The sequence below is a fragment of the Struthio camelus genome, chromosome 1, assembly GCF_040807025.1.
Source record: "Struthio camelus isolate bStrCam1 chromosome 1, bStrCam1.hap1, whole genome shotgun sequence".
Classification (NCBI taxonomy): domain Eukaryota; kingdom Metazoa; phylum Chordata; class Aves; order Struthioniformes; family Struthionidae; genus Struthio; species Struthio camelus.
In genome coordinates this window covers 10,704,460-10,726,280 of record NC_090942.1, presented here as the reverse complement: position 1 = coordinate 10,726,280, position 21,821 = coordinate 10,704,460, and the positions used below count along the sequence as shown (strand labels likewise).

The 21,821-nt window shown below is 39.7% G+C and overlaps 1 protein-coding gene across 11 annotated transcripts in view; it reads right to left on the bottom strand.

The window, feature by feature from the left end:
* PCLO (piccolo presynaptic cytomatrix protein) overlaps positions 1–5,480 on the bottom strand; it is a 378,473-nt gene extending 372,993 nt beyond the window's left edge. For 6 of the 11 annotated variants that reach the window (XM_009680521.2, XM_009680522.2, XM_009680526.2 and 3 more), the window contains exon 1: positions 5,198–5,477. In XM_009680521.2, coding sequence (XP_009678816.2) covers positions 5,198–5,439 — 242 coding nt within the window. In that variant the 5' untranslated portion in view covers positions 5,440–5,477. Of the gene's footprint in view, positions 1–5,197 lie in introns of all 11 variants that reach the window. The other 5 variants (XR_011136587.1, XR_011136588.1, XM_068921841.1 and 2 more) reach the window with 2 other exon arrangements.
* Between the last annotated feature and the right edge of the window lie 16,341 nt (positions 5,481–21,821).

Genomic DNA, 21,821 nt, shown 5'->3' with positions numbered 1-21,821 from the left:
TTTTGCTGAAAGATACGGTGTTTGCCTCTGTGCCAAAACAGCGTTGCAACTATAAAATTCAGTTTCAGGTGTAAGACATCCAGTTAGCCATGATCTTGTTTTTCCAGACATGCCATTTCTTCTTCTACATTCGTGAGCATAAACAAACACTCACTGCATTTAACTCAAATTCCATAAACAGAACTGTACAACATTTTTTAGTTAAGAGTTTTATCAGAAGTCTGCAGAGCTATATATAGTAGAAACATTTAAAACTATACTTCACATTACTAACATTCCCATAGTCTTACTATTATCCCTGATTAATATTTTGAATTTTAATTACATGCCAGGCAATGGCAATATAAAAGGAAAAATCCAAATGGAGGCCATTTCTGTGCTCATAATTTTTACACCATGTGATATTCTCACAATCTTATGACTGATTTTTTTGGAAAACTAAAAATTTCCACATGAAATGCTTGTCAAGAATAAACTATTTCCAGACTCATATGGCTCCGTTTGTGCTTCCCCAGTCTCCTAAAATTATTGGCCTCAATACTTGAAAGTTTAGAAAATTAATATGCAGTCCACTGAAGCGAGCAGACATGTTTCCATTGACATCAGTGAACTTTAGATGGGTTTTCTCATTATTCGTAAAACAGATAATTCAGAAAAGCCCAATCATGATCTAATTCTTGAAAATGTTTGTATCTTTGCCAGTAAAAAAAATAATAATTTTACAGTTTCGTTAGCAACTAGGTAGGTCTATCTGCAGTTTATTTTCTCGCTGTTTAGATGTGTGCATACTAGGTTCTTCCAAAGAAGTACTACTTGATAACTAAAATCATGTCAGCTATTATATTAGTGACAGTCAGGTGCACTTCCAGCATTCATGTTTGAAACAGCTCAAAACATTAGAAGGCTCCACTGAACAACGCAAACAGTGAGGGCAAAAAAAAAAAAAAAAAAAAAAAATCAATGGCACAATTAAAAATCAGCTTAGGAAACAGAGTACCGTGCTCGTATCTTACAAAGGTGGAAATGTGAAAGTGTGTGTGTGTGTGTGGGGGGGGGGTAATTAAACTTGGACATGAGCAAAAGTAAATAACTGTGGATCCCTTTTGGCACAGAGTTTTCTTTCAGCTTTCATTTTATCAAATAATGCTTTCCATTAATTTCCACCCTGATCAGGTGTAAGGATTTAAAATGAGATTAAAACCCACGAATCTAGAGGGAAAATACCAGGTGATTCTGCAAGGCTGCTGGTGACCGGACCAGACTTGTCTTGCCTTCACACATAAAAAAGAACAATGTTTCTAGACAGATATAGACTGGGCTTAGGCAGTGGAGGAAAAAGCTTTGAAAAGACCATTTTCTTAAGAGGTGTTATCCTGTGAAAAGTTAAAACTTGCTCCATTTACTTTTAAGTAGCTGGAAGTTGAAAGCCTTTCTAGAACTATTTTACAACTAAGCACAGACTAAGATTTAAGAATTTTAATTAATCTGGATAATCAGCAATTCCTCCCCCAAGATGATTTCTTTATTTGGCAAGAATTTTCTTATTTTTAAACATTTTGAAATGGAAAAAAAAGTCATCATTTTAAAGTTGTCATTCCAGAATATCAATTTATCAAACAAAATCATTAGTTCCTCCCTCATCTAATTGTACCGCTGTGTTTCTCCTCACTTTAGCTCTGTGAATCAAGACCAATCTTCACTCATTTAAGTAAATTCTACAACCAAATCAAAGCTCACTTTGGAGTCAAGAGGGCAGTTTAATATCAAGAGTAGTGGTCTAGTTCTCGAATGCCATAACTATAAAAAAAAAATATTTAAAAAAGACAGCTCTTTGTATCATTCATCAATATAAATAATCTTAAGGAAGAGCACAATTACTACCCAACTGCATGATAATTAAATCTTTTTATATATAAACACAAGACATGCACAAACTTACATACAGCTCTGGCGGATTACTTTGTTTTTTAAGTCTGTATAATGATGACATTAACAAAAACATGTATTTCCTCTGGAAAATACACCACAAATATACTTTAAAAGTGTGCCACTCCGGAAGGGCTTTCTCAGCATTTCCTCTCAAAAATGCATCAATTTTGTATTGTTATTTTCTATTGTTAACAGCTTAATAAAACATAAACAAATAAACAAGCAAACAAATAAAAATAATGCTTTGCTCAAAATAGGTACAGCTGTTTTAGAATTGGTTCATGCATTCAGCTTGGTCATCTAATCCTTTCAGGTAATGTAGAACAATTCCTCAACAAGTGTACACTGACACAGTCACAGGGTCATTTAATGAAGATAGGACAATTGAAACTAGCTTACAAATTGTATATTTCAGCTAAACTTTCTAAACATGAGTTTATGAAAATAGGTACTTGAAAGAGGTTTGAATGACTTTTATAGGTGCTAAGCACCCCAACCTCTGACTGGAAGCAACAGAGTAGAACTTCCAAAAACTAAAATAAACAAAAAAAAAAACCCACCAAATCAGGTAAATTTGATTTAAGTAGCTCACTTCAGGTCCTCTAGATTGTAATGCTTATGTTAAAATGTAAAATAAGTATTTATTGCATTTATACAAGCTTAGTTATGGAATTTTTAAAGACTTGAAATCTCTAAGCCTCTAGAATAGCCAATAGCTACACCATGTATTTTATGGTGGTGATGTATTTTATAGAACTGTGTATCCTACTACACACATTAGCTACTATTAAGAAGTCAAAAGTCATTAGTTGCAAAAATTGTTATTTGATACCATCACTCATGAAGATTCTGTATACTTTAAGGCTTGGGTTACTTTCGGGTAGTTTGTTTGAAAGCATTTAGAATAGGAAATAATTTCTAGTCTCTCAGATATGACTGGATAGCAGCTAATATTATAATGAAAATAACAGAGGAAAATATTCTGTTAGTCAGAAAAAAAATCTAAGAGAATGCAATAGGTACACTCTAATAATGCAAGGCTACATAATTTGGAAGCCGGAATATCAGCATTCCTCTTCTGATCACCATTTCAATCCTTTAACATTTAGACTGGCATAGCCACACAAGAAACAAGCTTCTAGGAACAATGGTTGTAGAGTATCATTTAAGAGTTTTTTTTCCATATTTGATTTCTTTGGCCACATAGGCTAAAAAATGTTTGAAGCTAAGGAACCTGAGCCTCAGCAGGCTAAATCTTTGCTTAACTTAAAATCCAGAAGAGGCTGATCCCTAGTTTGTAGAAGATTCTCACTCCTACTAATATCCAAAGGTTTAATAATAATTCTCATAATTGTTAGAAAGTTTTAATAGTGGAGAGAGATGTGGGAGGGGAGCAAGTGAAGCCACAGAACAAAATCAAAGATAAGTAGTAACTTCATTACAGTATGACAGGCACAAAGACACTGTGATGATGGGAATCAGTACAAATCCCCAAGAGATGCTAGCTGATCAGTTAATGTACTGATTTTTAGTTAAAGTTGACATTTTAACTTTAAGGTAAAAAGCTGTAATTCACAAATACAGATTGGCTTTATTTTAAATGGAGAGTGAAAGTACTGAATGCTAATAACATTCAAGTAGTTTCCAAAATCATAAAATATGTTCGAAGGGAAAGAGACATTAGTAAGTACAGAAATATGCATGCTGCAATCATTTCAGTCTATTCTAAAATCTTCTAGGGATATTTATCTTACTTTATACTGGAAAGTTAGCATGAAACAATAAGCTTGTAAACTCTTTGCATCTTTGTTGATAAAGTGTTAACAAAAAGGAGTTGTAAGCTTAGTTTCACACAACTAATCAATGGTTTTTTTTTTTTTTTTCCCCATTGATATCTATACCAGCTAGCTCAAGCCTCAAACTGGATGGAAAGTTATGTTCTACACACATGTGCCATATTTATGTCTGTTTAATACACAGGCTAGACATAACAGAGAAAGATTCAATCTCAAAAAAAAAAAAAAAAAAATGGAGACATGCAACTGGGATATAATTCCAACGACTCTGATAGTTTACCCAAGGATGAATTTGGTCCCACCCTCTTTGCTTCTCTTCTTCTAGAATTCACTTATATAAGCTTGATATTATATAAACTCAATTGGCATTTATCTGGGGTGAGGTCAGTGCACAAGAACCGAATTGAACAGTCAGCCAAGGAGGCTCCTTTCAGAATCTTCCTTCAAGACAAACAACACACCCAGCCCTAGAGACCGAAAGCAACAGACAAGCCGTCCCCGGCTCCCGGGCAGGGCACCGGGAACTTCAGGACCTCGGACAGCGGAAACGGCGGCTCTCGACATACCCTGAGATACGGCAGCAACAGCAACAGCACAACCGAACAACGACCTTTTGTGGGCTTTTTGGGAGGTGGGGGGGGGGAGGTCAGGAGTAGGTTTTTTTTTTTTTTTAAAAAAAAAAACACTTTGGGCAGTGAATTTATTAATGGGTAGAGAAAGAAAGGGGAAGAGAATTACACTGGCCTTCCCATACGCTCAAAAAAATGGTAAAGCCATCACTACCCTTAATACTGAATTCTGTGGCAATGAATCTATTTTCTTCTCCCCTCTTCACCTCCCAATGAAACAAACAACAACAAAATAGAAAAAAAAGGCAAAAAATACAGACTGAAGCAGATCTCTTCAATCCATGACTACTTAATGAAGTCAAATGGTAGTTGTAGAGGTTAAGAATTGGCAGAATAATGGCTAGCAAATACATTATGCCTAAAAGCTTTGAAAGATTCAACAAGATCTTTCTCCAGTAAGAGATGCTTCCAAACCGATCAGCCCTGGGAAGGCTTTCCTGATTATTAACTGAGCTGTGGGGCACTCCAACCCCCTAAAGCACATATACAAACAGAGAAAAATCAAGATGTTACCTGCAATTTTCCCCCCTCCCTCGACACTAAAACTAGCCATGCTCCGGATCGGTGCAAGAGGAGGGATGGGCAGACAACGCAGCGCACTGGAACTGAGGATCGTCGTTATTATTAGAAATCAGTGGACAGTGAAAAGCTACAGGGTGCAAGCTCCATCCTAGTGTCCACGCTCGTGCAACCGCCCCGTTCCCTCCCTCAGCCAGCAAAATGCAACGCCTGCTTCCGATGCAGTGGGCCCGGATCGTGTTGCGACTCGCCCCCCACCCCAGCCGCGAGGCGACAGAGAAGGGGGAAGGTAGGAGCAGAAGAAGGGAGATTTTCCGTGCATGCCTTTGCATGGGAGGCGGCTCCGCGCCGGCGAGGTTCCCCCTGGGCAGCCCCTGCGCCCTTGACATGACAGCGGCGATCTGCCTCCTCTCCTCCTCGCTCAGCTGGCTCAGGTCCGCCTCCACTCCGGCCGGGACGAGGCGCTGCAAGGGGGCCGCGGGCCCGCCGCCATCCCCGGCTCCCGCGGCCCCTTCGGGGAAGGCGCCCAGACCTTCGCCTCCTTCCAGGCTCGCTTCGTTGCCCATGGCCGCAAGGGTGGCTCCCCGCTCGCCTCCTCTCCCTCCAGGCGCAGGCAGGGCGGGGGGCCGGCTCGCCGGCTCCCAGCGGGCGCTCAGGGCTCCGCGGCCGCCACCACGGCCCCGCGCGGCAGCAGCGGCAGCAGCGGCGGCGGCGGCGCCGGGGCCGGGCGCGCCGGGGCCGGGCTCGCAGGCTGCCGCCGCGGTGCCGGGGAGGAGGAGCGGCGCCGCCAGCCGCCGGCCGCGCTCCGCCGCGCCGCGCAGCGCATGCTCCGGGCCGACCGGCCGGCGGCCCCCCCCGCGCACACCGCCGCCCCGCTCCCCGCCCTTCGCCCCGGCTTTAAAGGCAACGCCGAGCGCCCCCGCCGCCTCCCGAGTCAGCTCCCAGAAGCCGCTGCCGGGAAATTTTAAGCATCGGGGCCAGCTCGTGGAAACGGCCGGCAAGCCGGGAGCTCCCGGCAAGCCCTCCCACCGGGCAGCGGGGACTCAGCACCTGCGCCCACCCACGCTGGGGTGTTGCCCCATCCCCTCCCCCCGGCGAATAAATACGTGCTATTGAGCGGCCAAATCTGAAGAAATATACTTCAGCCAAAGGGTATAATGGAGGTTGGAAAACACTTCTGGATGTCATCCCTGGATGCCCCCACTCAAAGCAAGTCCAACCGGGTCAGGTTGCTCAGCACCGTGTCCAGCTGAGTTTCTAATGTCTCCGAGGATGGAGATTTCACAGCCTCTCTTTGACCACCCTCTTGGTGACTGGCTCCAATATGTCAGTCTTTCCAGTATGGGGAGGCCCAGACTGGGCACAGTACTCCAGATGCAGCCTCACAGCTGCTGAATAGAGAAGAGTCACTTCCCTTGACCAGCTGGCTGCACTCCTGCTAGTACAGCCCAGTCTGCAGCTAGCATCCTTCATCACAAGAGCCGACTGCTGAAACCTACTTGTCCACAAGCAAAACTGCTTTCTAGACAGCTGGCCACTAGCCTGCCCTGTTGCACTGAATTATTCCATCCCAGATACAAAACTTTGCACTTGCCTTTGTTCGACTTCATGAGGTTCCTGTCCGTTCCTCCTGCCTGTCAGAGTCCCTGTGAAAGGCAGTGCTATCCTCCAGCATACTGACCACTCTTCCCCAGTTTTCTATCAACGACAGACTTGCCAAGGGTGCATTTCATGCTCTTGTCCCAATCATTAACAGACATTATACACTACGGGTCCTAAAATAGTTACTCCCAATTGGACTTGGAACTGCTTATCACAGCCTGTTCGAGCCCAGTAGTTTAGCCTATTTTCCATCTGCAGTTATCATCAGTTTGGCTATGCGGTTACTCTGGAAGATCATGCTGAAAGCCTTGCTAAGGTGAAGGCAAAACAACATCCACTGCTCTCTCCTTGTTCATACAGCCAGTCATTGTATCAGAGAAAGCAATCTTGTTGATGGAGTATGATTTGCCTGTGGTAACCACATGGTGACTGCTCCCAGTCCCAATCACCTTCTTGCCCTTCATCTGCTTGGACAAAACTTCCAGGAGGATTTGCTTCGTAACCTTTCGGGAAGCAAGGTTAGGCTAACCTGGCTTGTAGTTCCTGCAGTCCTCTTTTTTTCTCGCCTTTCTTGAGTGGTGCTTGCTTTTTTCCAGTCATTAGGGAACTTTCCCAATGACCTTTTGAAGATGATAGTGGCTTTGAAATGACATCAGCTAGCTCCTTCAGCATCTCATCTAGTCCCACGGGTTTCTGTATGTCTAACTGACTTACGTGCTCCCTAAATATATCTTACCTACTACGGATAATGCTCCACTCCCACATACTCTGCTACTAGGCTCAGGGACCTGGGAGGCCCTTTACCTTACCAGCAAAAACCTTGGCAAAAAAGGCAATGAGTACCTCAGCCTTTCTATGTTCTTTGTCACTAGGCTTCCTGCCCCACTGATCAATGGGCCCAGATTTTCCCCACAGTCCAATCCTCCCTTGAGGAGGATACAAAATTTTGGCACTATTTTGAACATCCCAGTGTGCTGGCCATCTTAAACAGCTAGATCTTCACAAATATCAGTTGTTCCGGCTACTGGGATATGATAGCATCTGGGGTTCTTGCTTGTCTACTTTCACAGATTCATCACTATCTTTTCTCCATAAGCAGCTGGATGTAGATCAGCCCCCAAAATGATGTAGGTAAAGATGTTTCATCCAAGAATGTATAGCACTTTTGTATCATAACAATCCAAAGAACGCTTCCAAAGAACAGCTCAGCAGAGAACATGATAAAGCACAGAAAGCACAGCATGTAAGTGAAGTAGTATGACGTGTGTAAATAGACGCCTGTTCATATAATGTCTTAGGTAAAGACACCACAGCCACCTGTGGAAGAGGTGAGTCAAAACATAGTTGCAGCCTGGATGAAAGCAGATTTACTTGGCATGTGAGGTAAAGATACAAATTTCAGTTAATGGCTTAACACAGAAACAAACATGCACATGCACTCCTCCTCATTTTGCCAACATACAAACACAATGTACATAGGTATGAATTAATGTGCCATGTGCTCCTGTACAGAAGAAGCAGCACAGTAAAAAAGGGGAAAGCGGGATTTCATAAGTGAAAGCGCTTTGTCTTAAGATACATACACCTAAGCATTCACATACACCTAAATATACACATACACATAAATATACTCTGTGGAGGATGGTATTCCTGTCCTTTACCTAGGTAGTTTGGAAGTTTAATATGCAAATGCAATTTTGCTACAAAAGAGTACCAATATTTTTCTTTATTCAAAGTCAGGATAGATAACTAGAGCTTTTGACACAGGCCTAGGAGTCATAGTCTGCTAAAAAACAGATGGCATATGTAAGATATAGATGCAGAAAAAAACAAGTGGGATCGAAACATATTAAATTCACTTAATAAAACAATTAAAATGGAGGAAATACCAGCTTTGCTAGTTCTTATTGAACAAGACTACATATACTGTTCATATTTCACCATTAATATGTCCTGAGATAGATGACAGGAGAAAAGTGGTATATAATGCGTAAGGAAGTAAGCTGAGCCCATATGGACAGACAGGACGAAATACTGACCTCAGCACCTTCAATGGGAAGCTTGCTATTGGCCTCACTGGAGCCAAGGATGTCACCTTAAAATGATTATGATTTCAAATATCCTACGGATTTTTGTGGAAACTGTCTCTCTTCACAGTTCTGTGACATTTACCTTTTCTTATGAAATAGAATGAAATCAATAGTTATCTGTTCTAGAAGTCCCACTGCATGCCTGTTTTCCCTGCATCCCATCATTTCCATGTCTCTCTTTTCCCCCTCTCTGTCCAAAAGTGACACCAACTCTCTAATTTTACTGTTACTGACAAAACTCACAAGCCATTGAAGCATAACACTCTGTTGTAGCAAGTAGAGAAGAGTTATCAATTGAATCAGCCTTTTTTCCTCAAAAGTCATAATGTCTAGCTTTTAAGAAACAGCTTGATGGTGTAAGGCTATACACAATTAAAAAGGAAAAACAGTAGTTTCTTAATCACTGCCACTGAAAAATATGATCAAGCCTCTTCAAAAAATACAACAATCTCTTAAAAAGCACATGAAAATTAGAACTCTGCATGTAAATTTAGAGGCAAAACTACGGAAGCAAGTTGCCTTCCTGTAGATACTAGATAGTATAAAAAGGATAATCATAAACAGAGGCAAATTCAACTACCCTTTGAAGGCTGGTTACCAGTTTTTTGTAATTGTTGTACAATTTAATTTTTGTACAGTTTTTTAAAGTGTGCCTGGATCTAAAACAAACTAGCACAATCCACAAATTTTGATATATTTTACAGCGTTAAGCTTATACATGGTACTATTTATTCCTGTCAGAAAACGATATACGATACTTTAAACTGGTGTAACTGCATCCAGACAAAGGACTGAACTGTATCAGTAACTTAGTACTTTCATCTTGGCCTAAACTAGTTTGGCATACAAACTGGAGTGAACAGATCTTATAAGCAGCAGGTCCAACTTAGACAGATAGGCAGAAACAACACTAGCACAGACTAGTTAATCTCTTGGCAGTGCTGAATCTGATCTGGGGAAGGTAAATCTCAGTTGAGCGTGTATCTTCAGCACTAAAGTGAACACTCAAAGTTAATTCACTGATTAACAACACTGGAGACATTCAATCTTCTCATCAGTAGCCTACTTAGCACAGAAGTATCCTTTCCATTTTAAGGGTAGGGGAAAGCTATTTAGTGCAAGGAATTTGAAGAACTAATGGTACGATCATCACAAGTAAACAATAACAGGTCAGTAACACCTACACATGAATTGGTAAAATGGGAGGGGAAGGAAAACTCTCATAGCTTAATAATATGCCTGGCTTTATGCCTAGGTAAAAGTGAAGGAGGAAGAAGGTGTTTTAATCAGCTGAACGATTAATGCAGGTAGTACTGCTCACCACCGCAAGGGAAGAATAGGAAGAATTTGGATAAACATATTTAACACATTTCACACCTTAATAATTTCATATTCTAGTTTGCACAAATTCCTGTTACAGTACCTCTACTCCCTCCAACTAAATGTTACTGGTATTTCTTACCTACTTACCCCATTTCAAACACAAGGAGATTGTGAAGGGTATTTTAGGTGTAAAAGATAATGCTAAGAAGCAGTCATCAGTCTGGTCCATCTGCTACATAGAATGAGCAATGCTTCTTGATGCTAATTCTTTTCAGACATGTAACATGATACATTTGATAAATATACTAAAATATATAAAAATATACAGGAAAACAAGGATTACCATAGTTGAGTCAGCTGCCCAAGTGTGCTTGCCCTTCTACCCTGTTCACACTTTCAGAATGCAAGTGATCACATTGCACCAGAGATTAAATGGGAAAAAAACAGCAAAATCATCTTAAATCAATACACTGAATGGAGTTCATCCAATACAAAAACCTGATGAAGTTTTTAAAGGATGAAATAAGAGAGTATGACTCTGGAAAAAAGCTGTGCAACATCAAAGAAGTAACACTTTCAAATATGACACGAGTTATGTGTATATAAGCACATAAGCCAGGTTTGTATCTGCACATGAATGGATAGGTAGGCCATCTGCGCACTGAAGTAATAGGCAGCTCACACACTGGTGGGAGTGACAGGAGACACCTACTAAGTATAGGGCAACAGATATAAACACACTTTGCACTAAATGGTGGCATGCTCTAAACCAAGAACACAGCAGAGTAAGGCTCCTTCTCTAACAAGTACTAATACCGTATCAGAGCTACTCTCATCTATATACCAGACCAAGTTTGGCTAAAGACTGCACAGCAACTGTTCTTCAAGATAACAGCAAATCTCCGGTCTTACCTTACTCTTTAGTCACGACAGCAACCAGTAAAAGGCCATAACCAGCTACCCTGCAGTGCAAAATATTGTTTATTAATGTCCTACTCAAATACATATGACTCTTTTCTCTCAACACAGAATTTCCTATTCCACCCCTTTGCTCATGCAGGTTCAAAAAACAAAGGAATAGTGAGTTATCCTATCCAAAGATACTGCAAAAAATCACCCACTTAGGGAAGCAAATAGTTTCAAAGACTGAATGTAGTATAAAAGCTTCCAGGGAAGACAAAACACCTTGGATAGAATTATTTCTGTTTTTCCATAGTTCCTGAATTTCTGTTTTCTTGGGATATAATGCAGTTGCATGAAAATTGGACAGTTAACTAGAACAGCACCTCTGCCAAAACCGCATTAATGTTACTGTATCCTATTTATTGTTACATAAATCATTTTTGAACAGTCACTGCAGATATTTTAGTCTCATTATCACCAGTCCATTCAAAATACGTTTAGTAAATGCACTTTATCTCAGTGAATAGCCGGTGCACAGACACCGTCTGAATTATCCTAGCATTCTTACAACCAGATTTGCTTGCTTAAACAAAACAAGAAGGTCTGCCAACTGCCTACAGCACAGCAAAGCTGGTAGGCTCACAATATGGACTCCCACAGTATAGATTACTCACAACTAAAAAAAAGAAAAACTTCTGTTTATTTGCAATCAGTGTTTTTAATACACAAATAGTTATTTTCATCTTAAACAGAAGAATGGGGCAAAAAAGCCCTTAATCTGAAGGCATGCATTCAAAACCACCTGCAGCAAAAACATTACGTAGTTTTGGCCTGTCTGGTTGCCATCTCTAATTTGAGTTTATCCAGCTACAGTAGTTGGGTACAACTCAGACTGGTGCAGAAATCGTCACTAAGAGATCAATTTTGATTTGCTTCTATGGTGAAGCAAGCACAATTGGGATTATTGTGACTCAATAACAAAAATAGTCAATTAGGAAGATGCTAGGGAAAGATACGAACGATGACTAGCATCAAATTATGCTAGATCACTTTGAAATAAAGTAAATGTTGACTTCATTCAATAGGGTTTGCATCAATAAGCATAACAGTGAGAGTCGCAGGTTCTGTCTCTCAGGATTGTTACTGGTAAAATAAGAGGGTTAAAAATTTTAACTCCCCTAGCAATTATCTCTTTCATACTCATATGAACATAGTAGGTACGTAAACTGAAAAGTGGTTAGTCTGAATATAGGGAAGTCGCCTTAGTGAGGCCTTATGTGGAAGTTATGTCCAGGTTCATTGTCACAGAACACAGGATTTGACTTAAGCACCATCTTCTTTTTCTACCTTCTAAATTAGCTAATCCATGGAAGGTGTTTGTGATTATTATGAATTACTAGGACTATCAAAAACAGTTCATTTGATTCACATGATCTCTGTATATAAAGCTTATTTAAATTAGGATTCTAGATAACAAATCTACCTTACTGTATGTAATCAGATATAACTAAATATTGGTCAAGGCCAGCATTTCCTAGGAGAAATTCAAAGAGATTCAAAGAGATTCAAATTAAGCACCTGAGTCCCTCTTTAGGAGCTCGCATGCAGAATGATAAGCAGGGATGCAGAGCACATAGCCCCAATGTGTAGTATCTCTGGCTTTCCATGTAGCAAGTGATGCATTGTAGAGTATGCTAAACACACACGAACTAGGTTTTTGACATCAGCTACCAACTGGCTCTCTGGTAGAATTAAAAAAAAAAAAGTTTATTTTTGACCTATAAAGTCATCTTAAAAATAGGTTCTGAGCACTCTTCATCCCATGCAAAATAAACAAGTCTTTATCCAGGAAAGTATGTCTACTCAGGAATAAGAAAGTTTGTACTTCTTTTCGGACACGTACTTAGAGGCTTTAAGCTCTTGATACTGGAAATAGCTCCTTATTCGTATAGGCACATGCCAGAGCAAAGCTACATCCCAAGAATTTTAACTTTTGTTTTAATCCAAATACAATCATAGAATTACACAGGTACAAAGGAACTCTTGTCCAACCCCTCTCTCAAAATAAGGCAAACACAGATTAGGTTCCTCAGGACCTTATCCAGTCAAGTTCCGAGTTTTTCCAAGGATGGAGATTTCACAGTCTCTCTGGGCAACCTTATATCCAATCAGAATTTCTCTTGTTACAACTTGCATCAATTATCTTTCATCCTTTCACTATGCATCTCAGAGATGAGTAAGGCTCGATCTTCTCTATCCTCTCCCATTAGGAACTTGAGAACAGCAATAAGATCTCCCCTCCAAGCCTTCTCTTCTTAAGATTGAACAGAACCATCTCTCTCAGGCTCTCCTCATTGCCCCAGTCCCCTAATGATCTGGGTGAGCCTCTGCTGGACTCGATCCAGTTTGTCAAAATCTCCCTTGTACTGGGGAGCCCAAATCTGGATGCAATACTCCAAACACAGTCGAACAAAGGCTGAGTAACAGAGAACAATGGCTTCATTTCATTTCTTGGCTACAATCCTTTTGATACAGCCCGATATACTAGTCACTTTTACTGCTGCCAGGGTACACTGCTGGATCACGTTTAGCAAACTGTCCACAAGGACTCCCAAGTCCTTTTCCGCAAAGCTCCTATCCAGATAGTCAGTCCCTAGCCTGTACTTTGGCTTCCTGTACTGCAGGGGCTTAACTCGTACCAAGTGCAAGACTGCATTAAACACTTCCTCCAGCCTACGTAGGTTTCCTTCTAGTCCATGGACTTGTATCAGCTGAGATTACTTGAGAGATGCCCTGATCCCCCTCCACTATTGGAACGTCTCCTGCTTGAACCCTGTCTCTAGACAAAAAGGCTCAGGAGACTGTGTCCATGAAAACTGAGGCAGAGAAGACATCGAGCACCTCAGGTAGACACCTTATCTGTGTCTACTCTCACTAAATCATATATCTCATTCAGCAATCGGCCTACATTTTCCTTCTTCAGGTTTTTACTAGTAATGTAGCCATGGAAGCTTTTCTCACTGTCCTTGATACTACCTAACACCATCCCTATGTTCCCGGGAAAAACGTCTAAATTCCTCCTTCACAGCTTGCCCTCACTCCCACCTCTATATTAAAGTTCTTTTCACAACAGAGGTCAATCAGGCCCCTGTTTAGCCAACTGGTCTCCTGGTATGTCTACTCATTCTTGTGGCTATTGAGATGGGCCATTTTTGTGCTTGGAAGAGACCGTTAGACACCTGCTAACTCTCCCGAGCAACTTTGCCATTCGATACTGCTTCCCATGGTATTATACCTCCACGTTCTCTGAATAAGCTGAAATCTGCTTTCTTGAAATTCAGGATTGGTGCTTTGCTTCTTGCCTCCCTCACTCCCCTCACTTCCCTTGAACTCCACAATTTTGTGGTCATTGCAGCCAAGGTTGCCATTATCACATCCCCAACAAGTTCTTCCCAGTTCATGAGGAGCCAATTCAGAACATCATCTCTGCTTACCCCATCCAGCATCTGTGTTAAGAAGTTATATCTGACAACCTCCAGGAACTCTGAGATTGCTTGTGTCCGACTGTGCTACCCTTCCATCAGATGTCAGGGAAGTTAATATCCCCTAAGAGAAGTAGGGTCTGTGATATGGAGACTTTGTCCAACTACTTATTATTACTTATTATTAATTTACTTATTTATTTAGCTCTATCATATAGATGTTAGAATATCCTGCTACAGCATAGTATCCAGTACCTTAAAAAATAAGTATTGTATAATGAATGGTACATCACTGTTATGTGCATTTTTCATTAATTAGGTTCTTATAACTTGTGAGGTAATACATTTGCACACGGTATAATACTCATTTCAGAAAGAGAACTTTTCATAGTATATATACTGTGACTTCATAGAAGAATTTATTGCTTTTTGACTATGTGCCAAAGAGGTTTTTACTACAATGAAATATACTACTATAAAATTCAGTATTTTTTGACAACCATATGTTTAACATACTCAGTAAGCTTCCCTGTCCCTCTTTCAATACCATTTTTCAATACTTGCTTTAGATAATTAAGCATCTAGTAATGGTTTCCATCATTAGACAGCATAGCAGTCACTTTCTCATCAAGTTGCTAGACCTAAACGATGATCCAGTAGCTAGGAAGTCAAGACTTTCCGCCACTGAAGAGATTTTGTTTACCTCAGGAAAGTCAGTAGGCAGCCATTAAAAGTTAATGACTGTATACCTTTGCATAGGAGCCTTGCTCATCTGTAGTATGGAGATAATAACACTTAACCTAATAGCAGTGAAAATAAATGCTTTTAAGATTTAAAGCACTCAAACACTTCGACTACCTCATGATTTTCTCTGATAGAAAATCCCAAGTTACCGCTACACTAGCTAGTACATGCCCAGGTATTAATTTACTGCTAGCACAAAGACTCTAGTTATTTGTTCTTAGCCCATCAGCTAGTCAGAACTGTGTTAACTCACAGATATTTTCACCAAGTCCTACTGAATGAATGCAGACATGCCCTCATTCTAGAACACAGACTCCTGCCTTCCACTGTCACACACAGTGCTGCATCACATGTCCCAATCCATAAACTGATTAACTTCATGAGGATTTAGTTTCTTTCTTAATAAAGTTTTTGTTTTTTTTTTTTAACTTCACTTCTGTAACGGTTAGTGCCTACTTCAAAGCATAAGGGAGAGATAGCATTTTTCAGGTAGCTCTTCTCCATTCCTAGTTTTTCCAAAGACTATGTCCTGGAATATAAGGACATTTGGTTTGTAAGGATGTCTAGTTAACACTAATCAGCATAAAAGACGAACAGGAAAAGTGATAAACTGAGCACACAAATACATAAACCCCAATGAACAGTAGGTAACAGAGACAATAACAAAGCCCAGAACTCTTAGGTCACTGACTGATAGGCTACTGAAGGAACTACTGAAACATAATCTTGAAGTGGTTCGACCAGAACTTTTATGTAACTTTTAAGAAGGGAAACACGATTATCATGAGTCTGATAGAAAAAACAAACATGGAATATTTGAGGTAGACTGTAGCATAGTGCAAAATTTATCATAGGATGTTTAGGGAAAGGATCAGAAGAGGAGAAAGGGAGGAATCCAGGTGGAAATGGGAGGAAAATGTGGGAAAATGGAGAGGAGGGGGGAAAAATGGGGGTCAGTCACATTTAAGCAGGCTGCTGGTCAGTACTTTTGCCTGGCCAAACCCTGCGCCTCACCACCACAGTCTGAGTTATCTTCTCAGTACGCTGTATTCCTGACTATTTGTGAGTGTGCAGTTCTGTGTGTGTGTGTGTGTATGTGTGTGTGTGTGTGTGTGTGTGACACTAGCTAACTTCAAGACAGACTCACTGCATGTAGGACTTAAGGTCTCAGGGACCAGAGATATGTCTGTACAGACTGACTGATTACATTTGTGTGTACTGGGAACACCTGCTCAGCCTAGCTACTAGCTAGATTTGAAACAGGGAACCACAGCAGCTATAGCTCTAGGGGATGGGAAGGAAAACTCCCTTGGGTTCCAAAGTTCACTTCTCATAACAGTTTTTGCTGTCTGTAGAAAGACAAGTCAGGTTATCACAGAATCACAGAATCACAGAATGGTTGAGGTTGGAAGGGACCTCTGGAGATCATCTAGTCCAATCACCCTGCTCAAGCAGGGTCCTCTAGAGCATATTGCCCAGGATCACATTCAGACGGGTTTTGAATATCTCCAGGGAAGGAGACTCCACGACCTCTCTGGCCAACGTGTTCCAATGCTCTGTCACCCTCACAGTGAAGAAGTTTTTTCTCAGGTTTAGGTGGAACTTCCTGTGGTTCAGTTTCTGCCCATTGCCACTTGTCCTGTCGCTGGACAGCACGGAGAAGAGACTGGCCTCATCTTCTCGACACGCTCCCTTCAGATACTTGTACACATTGATGTGTACAGAGTCCTCATGTGCACATTGATGTATCAGAGTCCTCAGTGTTTGTGTAGTAAGGAGTGAGACTCCAGAGTGGGATTCTGATAGATCAGGGCACTTACATTTAAGTATCCACATGCAGACTCTACATGAGCTAAGTGTATAGGTTCCTATTTTAGTCAAAGGAAAGAGAGTCCATAAATCTTAAAGAATGAGTCAGGTGAACACCACATGAGATTCAGTTACATAAACATGGTATATTCTACTTGGACTTCAGCTATCAATTCAGAGAGAGAGAGGCCCTCTGTAAATCCTCAGTCCTATCTGCCAGTAATGTGGGCATGTCTGATACTGTAAGGTATATTAAATGGCATTACCTAACTATGTATGGACACATGACTCGGGAAGCGGTGTCTACTTTAAAGAGCTAACCAGCTTGCTGTAAGGTTCTGTTAACTAAATGGGAAGCCAGACAGCCAGCTTACTTGAAATTTAGATGTCTCCATGCCTTGAACTGAGTCTCAGTTTAGGTGTTTTCTTGTGAAGTAAAAGCTTATAAATTTTTCTTATAAATTTTTCTTATAAATGTTCTCTTCCGCTCCAGTCCAAGTCCCTAGCCATCTACAGTAAAGATCAAGAGCACATTCTAAGGTTCACAGAAGAGTCCTTCTCTTCTGGGGTCAGGGAGGGAAAGGACTATGTGAACTGATCTAAGCCGAAGGAAATATTATTAAGGGTTAGGTGGAAGAAGCATATTTTTACAGATTTTTCTGAACATTCCAATAGTTCAGTAGAATACTGTTAAAAAACCTTGATGTTTCATAGTAATATAGCACTGAAGTCACAGGCATGCCCTTGATCTAATTCAGCCATAATTTTTCCCAAAACAGTAATGATAAAAAATACAGTCACTTCAGAGGTTACGACGTAGAACACAGGCAAACCTGCTATGAATAAAAATATCCTGCTCATTTCCCTAACCAGCCTGGTTGTTACATAAAGAAAAGTATCTGACTAAATGTATAACTAAACCATCAGGAATTTTTAATTATTAGTATAAACTAAGCTAGTTTAACATAAAAAGCCACTCATTCAGGCTTAATCATTTTTTTCTATTGCACTCATTGTTTTTAGCCTCTTAATTCAGTTCTCACCCGCAGAAACAGAATTTCCACTTCAACTAAGCTCATTCATATAGTACAGAGACGCTTAGGGTCACAGCAGACTTAGTGAAGTTTTATAACAGTCTATTTTTGGACTAATTCACACAAAGCAATTGTAAAGAAACAGGAATCTACAGTTTTAGCTAAAACAAGTGAATATTCCCTCCTACACTCATCTCCTCTTCCATCTCCACCCTCCTTCTCACGAGGGACATCCTTACAGATATCCTGTAATATCTATAAGTCATCATTCCTTCTATCTGTTACCTACCATCTATTATTCCCTTAACACTCATACTACATTTACAGGAATACAAGTGAAAATTACGTCCTAGAACTCAGAAGCCAAAGAAGTAAGAGACGCAAAGAGCACCAGAGCATTCCACCCAAGTTTTGATGGGAGACCAAGAATAAGAACTTCTGAATTCTGAGGCTTTTCCACTACCACAACATCTTCAACAGTTCAAGCTTAATCTAGCGAGGGTAGAGAAGACTATAAATTTTAATCATAAAAACAACGGACTTATGCAAAGATATAGAGAGAGTATGGAACCCCTGGATCTACATTAAAGAAATCAATGTTCTCTTCCTTCTTTCACATTCTTCCTTTTGACCTAGAAAACTGATTTTTTTTTAATTTAAGACTCATCTTTGTAAAATGAAATCTAGATGTTTTAGGCCTTCTAGTAGGAAACTTCCTGGGTTTGCCTGCAGAAAAATATAATGGAAGAAGAGCCCTGAATTTTATTATTTTCCTCGATGTTGAAGAGGTAAATCCCTCCCTGTTTCATTCACATATCAAGATTTCACAGGCAAATTCTAGTACAGCCATGTTTTCTATTAACTATGCATCCCAGACTAAAAATTCAGAAATTAAAGTAAAATTAAAGTAGTTTAACACACAGCCAAGATTCCACGTTTGTTAGTTATCTTCTCCCAGAAACAACTCCAAAGCATTAAATCAAATCTTCTAACAGACCAAACTTTAACAACCTCCAGCCGTCTCAGGTTTGAACCCCCAGCCATTTCTTTATCTCCTTAGTTTTTCATGATCTCAACCCAGTGTTTCTCTAAGGCCTGTTTATTTTTTTTTCCAACCTCCTTCCCAGCTCTATCCCTGCCTAACTCCTCAGCAAAGGTTCCTGAAAGTCTTGCTTCCCTTTGAAACCTCTATGGAGGTGATGAATTCTTCAACTCACAGAAACTTTTTATCTGCTACTGTGGGGACCACACAAAGGCAAGAGAATCCCCTCCTAGCCTTTAAAATGCTATTAAAAAAAAATGTTATACTAAACATTAAAAAAAAATGTGATACTACGTGTTCACTGGTGAACAAAGTTATGTTGTAACTGTTTGTGTATTGCTTGTAAACATGCTGCTCTAAAACCTCTCACAGAAACACTAATCCCTCTGTTAGGGAGTGCAGTCAGAAAAAGGTAACCTACTACAAAGACAAATTTAATATAACCCTATAAATTTAATCTGCATTTCTGAAATACTAAGAAAGTAATGCAGCTGATATTTCCAACTGATACAACTAAAAGAATCATATAAATGGTGTTTAATTATAACTTATTATCTACTCTTAATCTGTTTTGTAAAACACTGAATTGTAATGCGATATCATATTATATAAGACTACAGCATGCTTTAATGTACTATATATATTGCTGTGAAGATGAAAGGTATTTGCACGGCTTCTCTGTTTCTAGCATCTGATTATTATGTACTGGTCCAGACATCTGGTATTTTTCAAAGAATAATCAACTATTAATAATAAATTAATTTTTACTTCTTTGCTAAAAGTATCTTTCTTACCATAATTTGGATAAAGTTGGGATCAAAAATACTATCACTGAGGAATTTCATTAATTTAGAAAATTTAGAAAATTTAAAACAAAAGATATGTTAGTTGCTACTAGTATCTGTTCAGCTCCTGAGATTTATTATTTTTATAAATGGTACTTACATTGGCTTACATTTCATATGGAAAAGGTGCATAATATGAAGAGGTATGACTAATAAAAAGAACTGCATACCTTAAACTTCAGCTTTCCTTGAAAACTTGATTTTTTTGTGTGTTGATAGCTAGTGGCTCCAGGTAGCAGTACAACGAGAACCATTTCGGTCCCTGTGAATGTCCAGACCAAGGAGGTTAGTCTGTGATATACTGGTCTCTCTAATCTCTTCATATCCTCCCTCGAGCAACTGAGTATTTTGTCTAGCTCTTAATACCAAACGCAGATTGCAACATTAGTGATCCCAGTTCAAAGCAGCATGAGAATAATTTGAATCCACATACTGTTTTATAATGTAACCCTGTTATATAAGGTTCAGTTTATTCACAATATATTTTACAAAGGAAACCATTAGTTTCAGTACATGGATATACAGTAGTGGTATTTTCCTTTTATCATGTCCTTTTTTATTATGTAACATTTCAAACAATTCTTTTTAATTTAGAAAACTATCAGTAGTATACTTAATGCAGTTACATGCAGGATGTGAAGAGATTTAAAATATAGCTGGCCCTAATCCAAAAAACCCTTTGCCACGTGCCCCACTCTGACACGCATAAACCCAACTCTGGACAGCTGCCAGCGCCCACTTGCCTTTCTGTCTGAGCCGTTGTCTAACCCTCTCTTATAGATGGTAACTACTGTTTCTCAGGAAAGCTAGGGGAACGAGCTAGAGAAGGACTTCTCCCTTAGTTAACAATGTATTTGTATGGACTGTTTAAACTGTGTCATACAGAGCCATCAGCACCTTTTTATAACCAGCAAAACATGTTTGTTTTCTTCACAATAATTTCCCCATATTATTTGCCAACTTCTGCATGCTGTTAAATTCACAAAGGCGGAGAAAATATGTTAATATTCATGATCTAATTTTTTTTCTCATTTTTTTTTAATTCTCAGTCAAAAGCATTTTTTAAAAAGTGCAAGTCGAAACTTTAGCTGGAATAAACTGATATAGCATGACTGCTTCTGATAGACCAAAGCAGATTACATCACATGAGGATTACAGTTTAAGATTACTGAGCTGATTGTGCAAACGTCTACGGGGAGTTCAGGTATTTTGCTCTTTATTGCAATAGCCTCCCTGCACTTGGGGGGAGGCTTACTCAGCATGTTTTTGCATGCATAGTTTGGTCTATGTATTTGTTATGCTGTGTTTCAAGTGGAAAGGAATTTAGCTTTTTTTTTTTTTTCAGATAAATTCCTGCCAAACCCCCTCACACAAATCTGTAATAGGTGTTACACGTTCTAGGTAGTTCTTTTAAGAAGCTGCTGCAGTCGGAAAAGCAGAGCGTTCTGGAGTGGCAGTCCCTAAGCTGCGATTCAAATGAGACGGTTTCTGTTTCTGCTGTGACACAGCCTGTCTGCATGACCTGTGCCTAATATTTTAGAGCCAAATATCCTATTGCTGAAATACCTTGAAAGTCTGACCCTGCTTTAGATTATGCCCAGTTTCCTGAATATATACATATAAAACAAACAAAACCCTCCGCTATATATACATGCAAGTGAATTATCCACTACTATACAAAAATCATTTAAATTTTTATACTATTAAAATCATTTAAATTATTATATTATTGGAAAAAGTTATACTATTTTCTGTGATTACATTATCAAGTCCTTGAGGCTTATGTTAGGCTACTGCAATGTAAAGGTACTTACTTTGGTTTTGCTTTAACGCCAGTAGTGCCTTTTCAATGTAGCCCAAGACCACATGCAAAATAAGCAATGATAAAACTGTATGTACACTGGGCATGGGAAATAACGTCCTTGCTCTTTGCAAGCAACAGCCCTTCCAAATCATTCACACCTCATTCCTTTAGCAATGTCATATTATAAGACAGTATAGAAGCTGAGTAATTGTTCGAAGAAAGTTTCTGATAGTCCTATCATCGTTTAAGCCAGATAACTGATTATTTGTC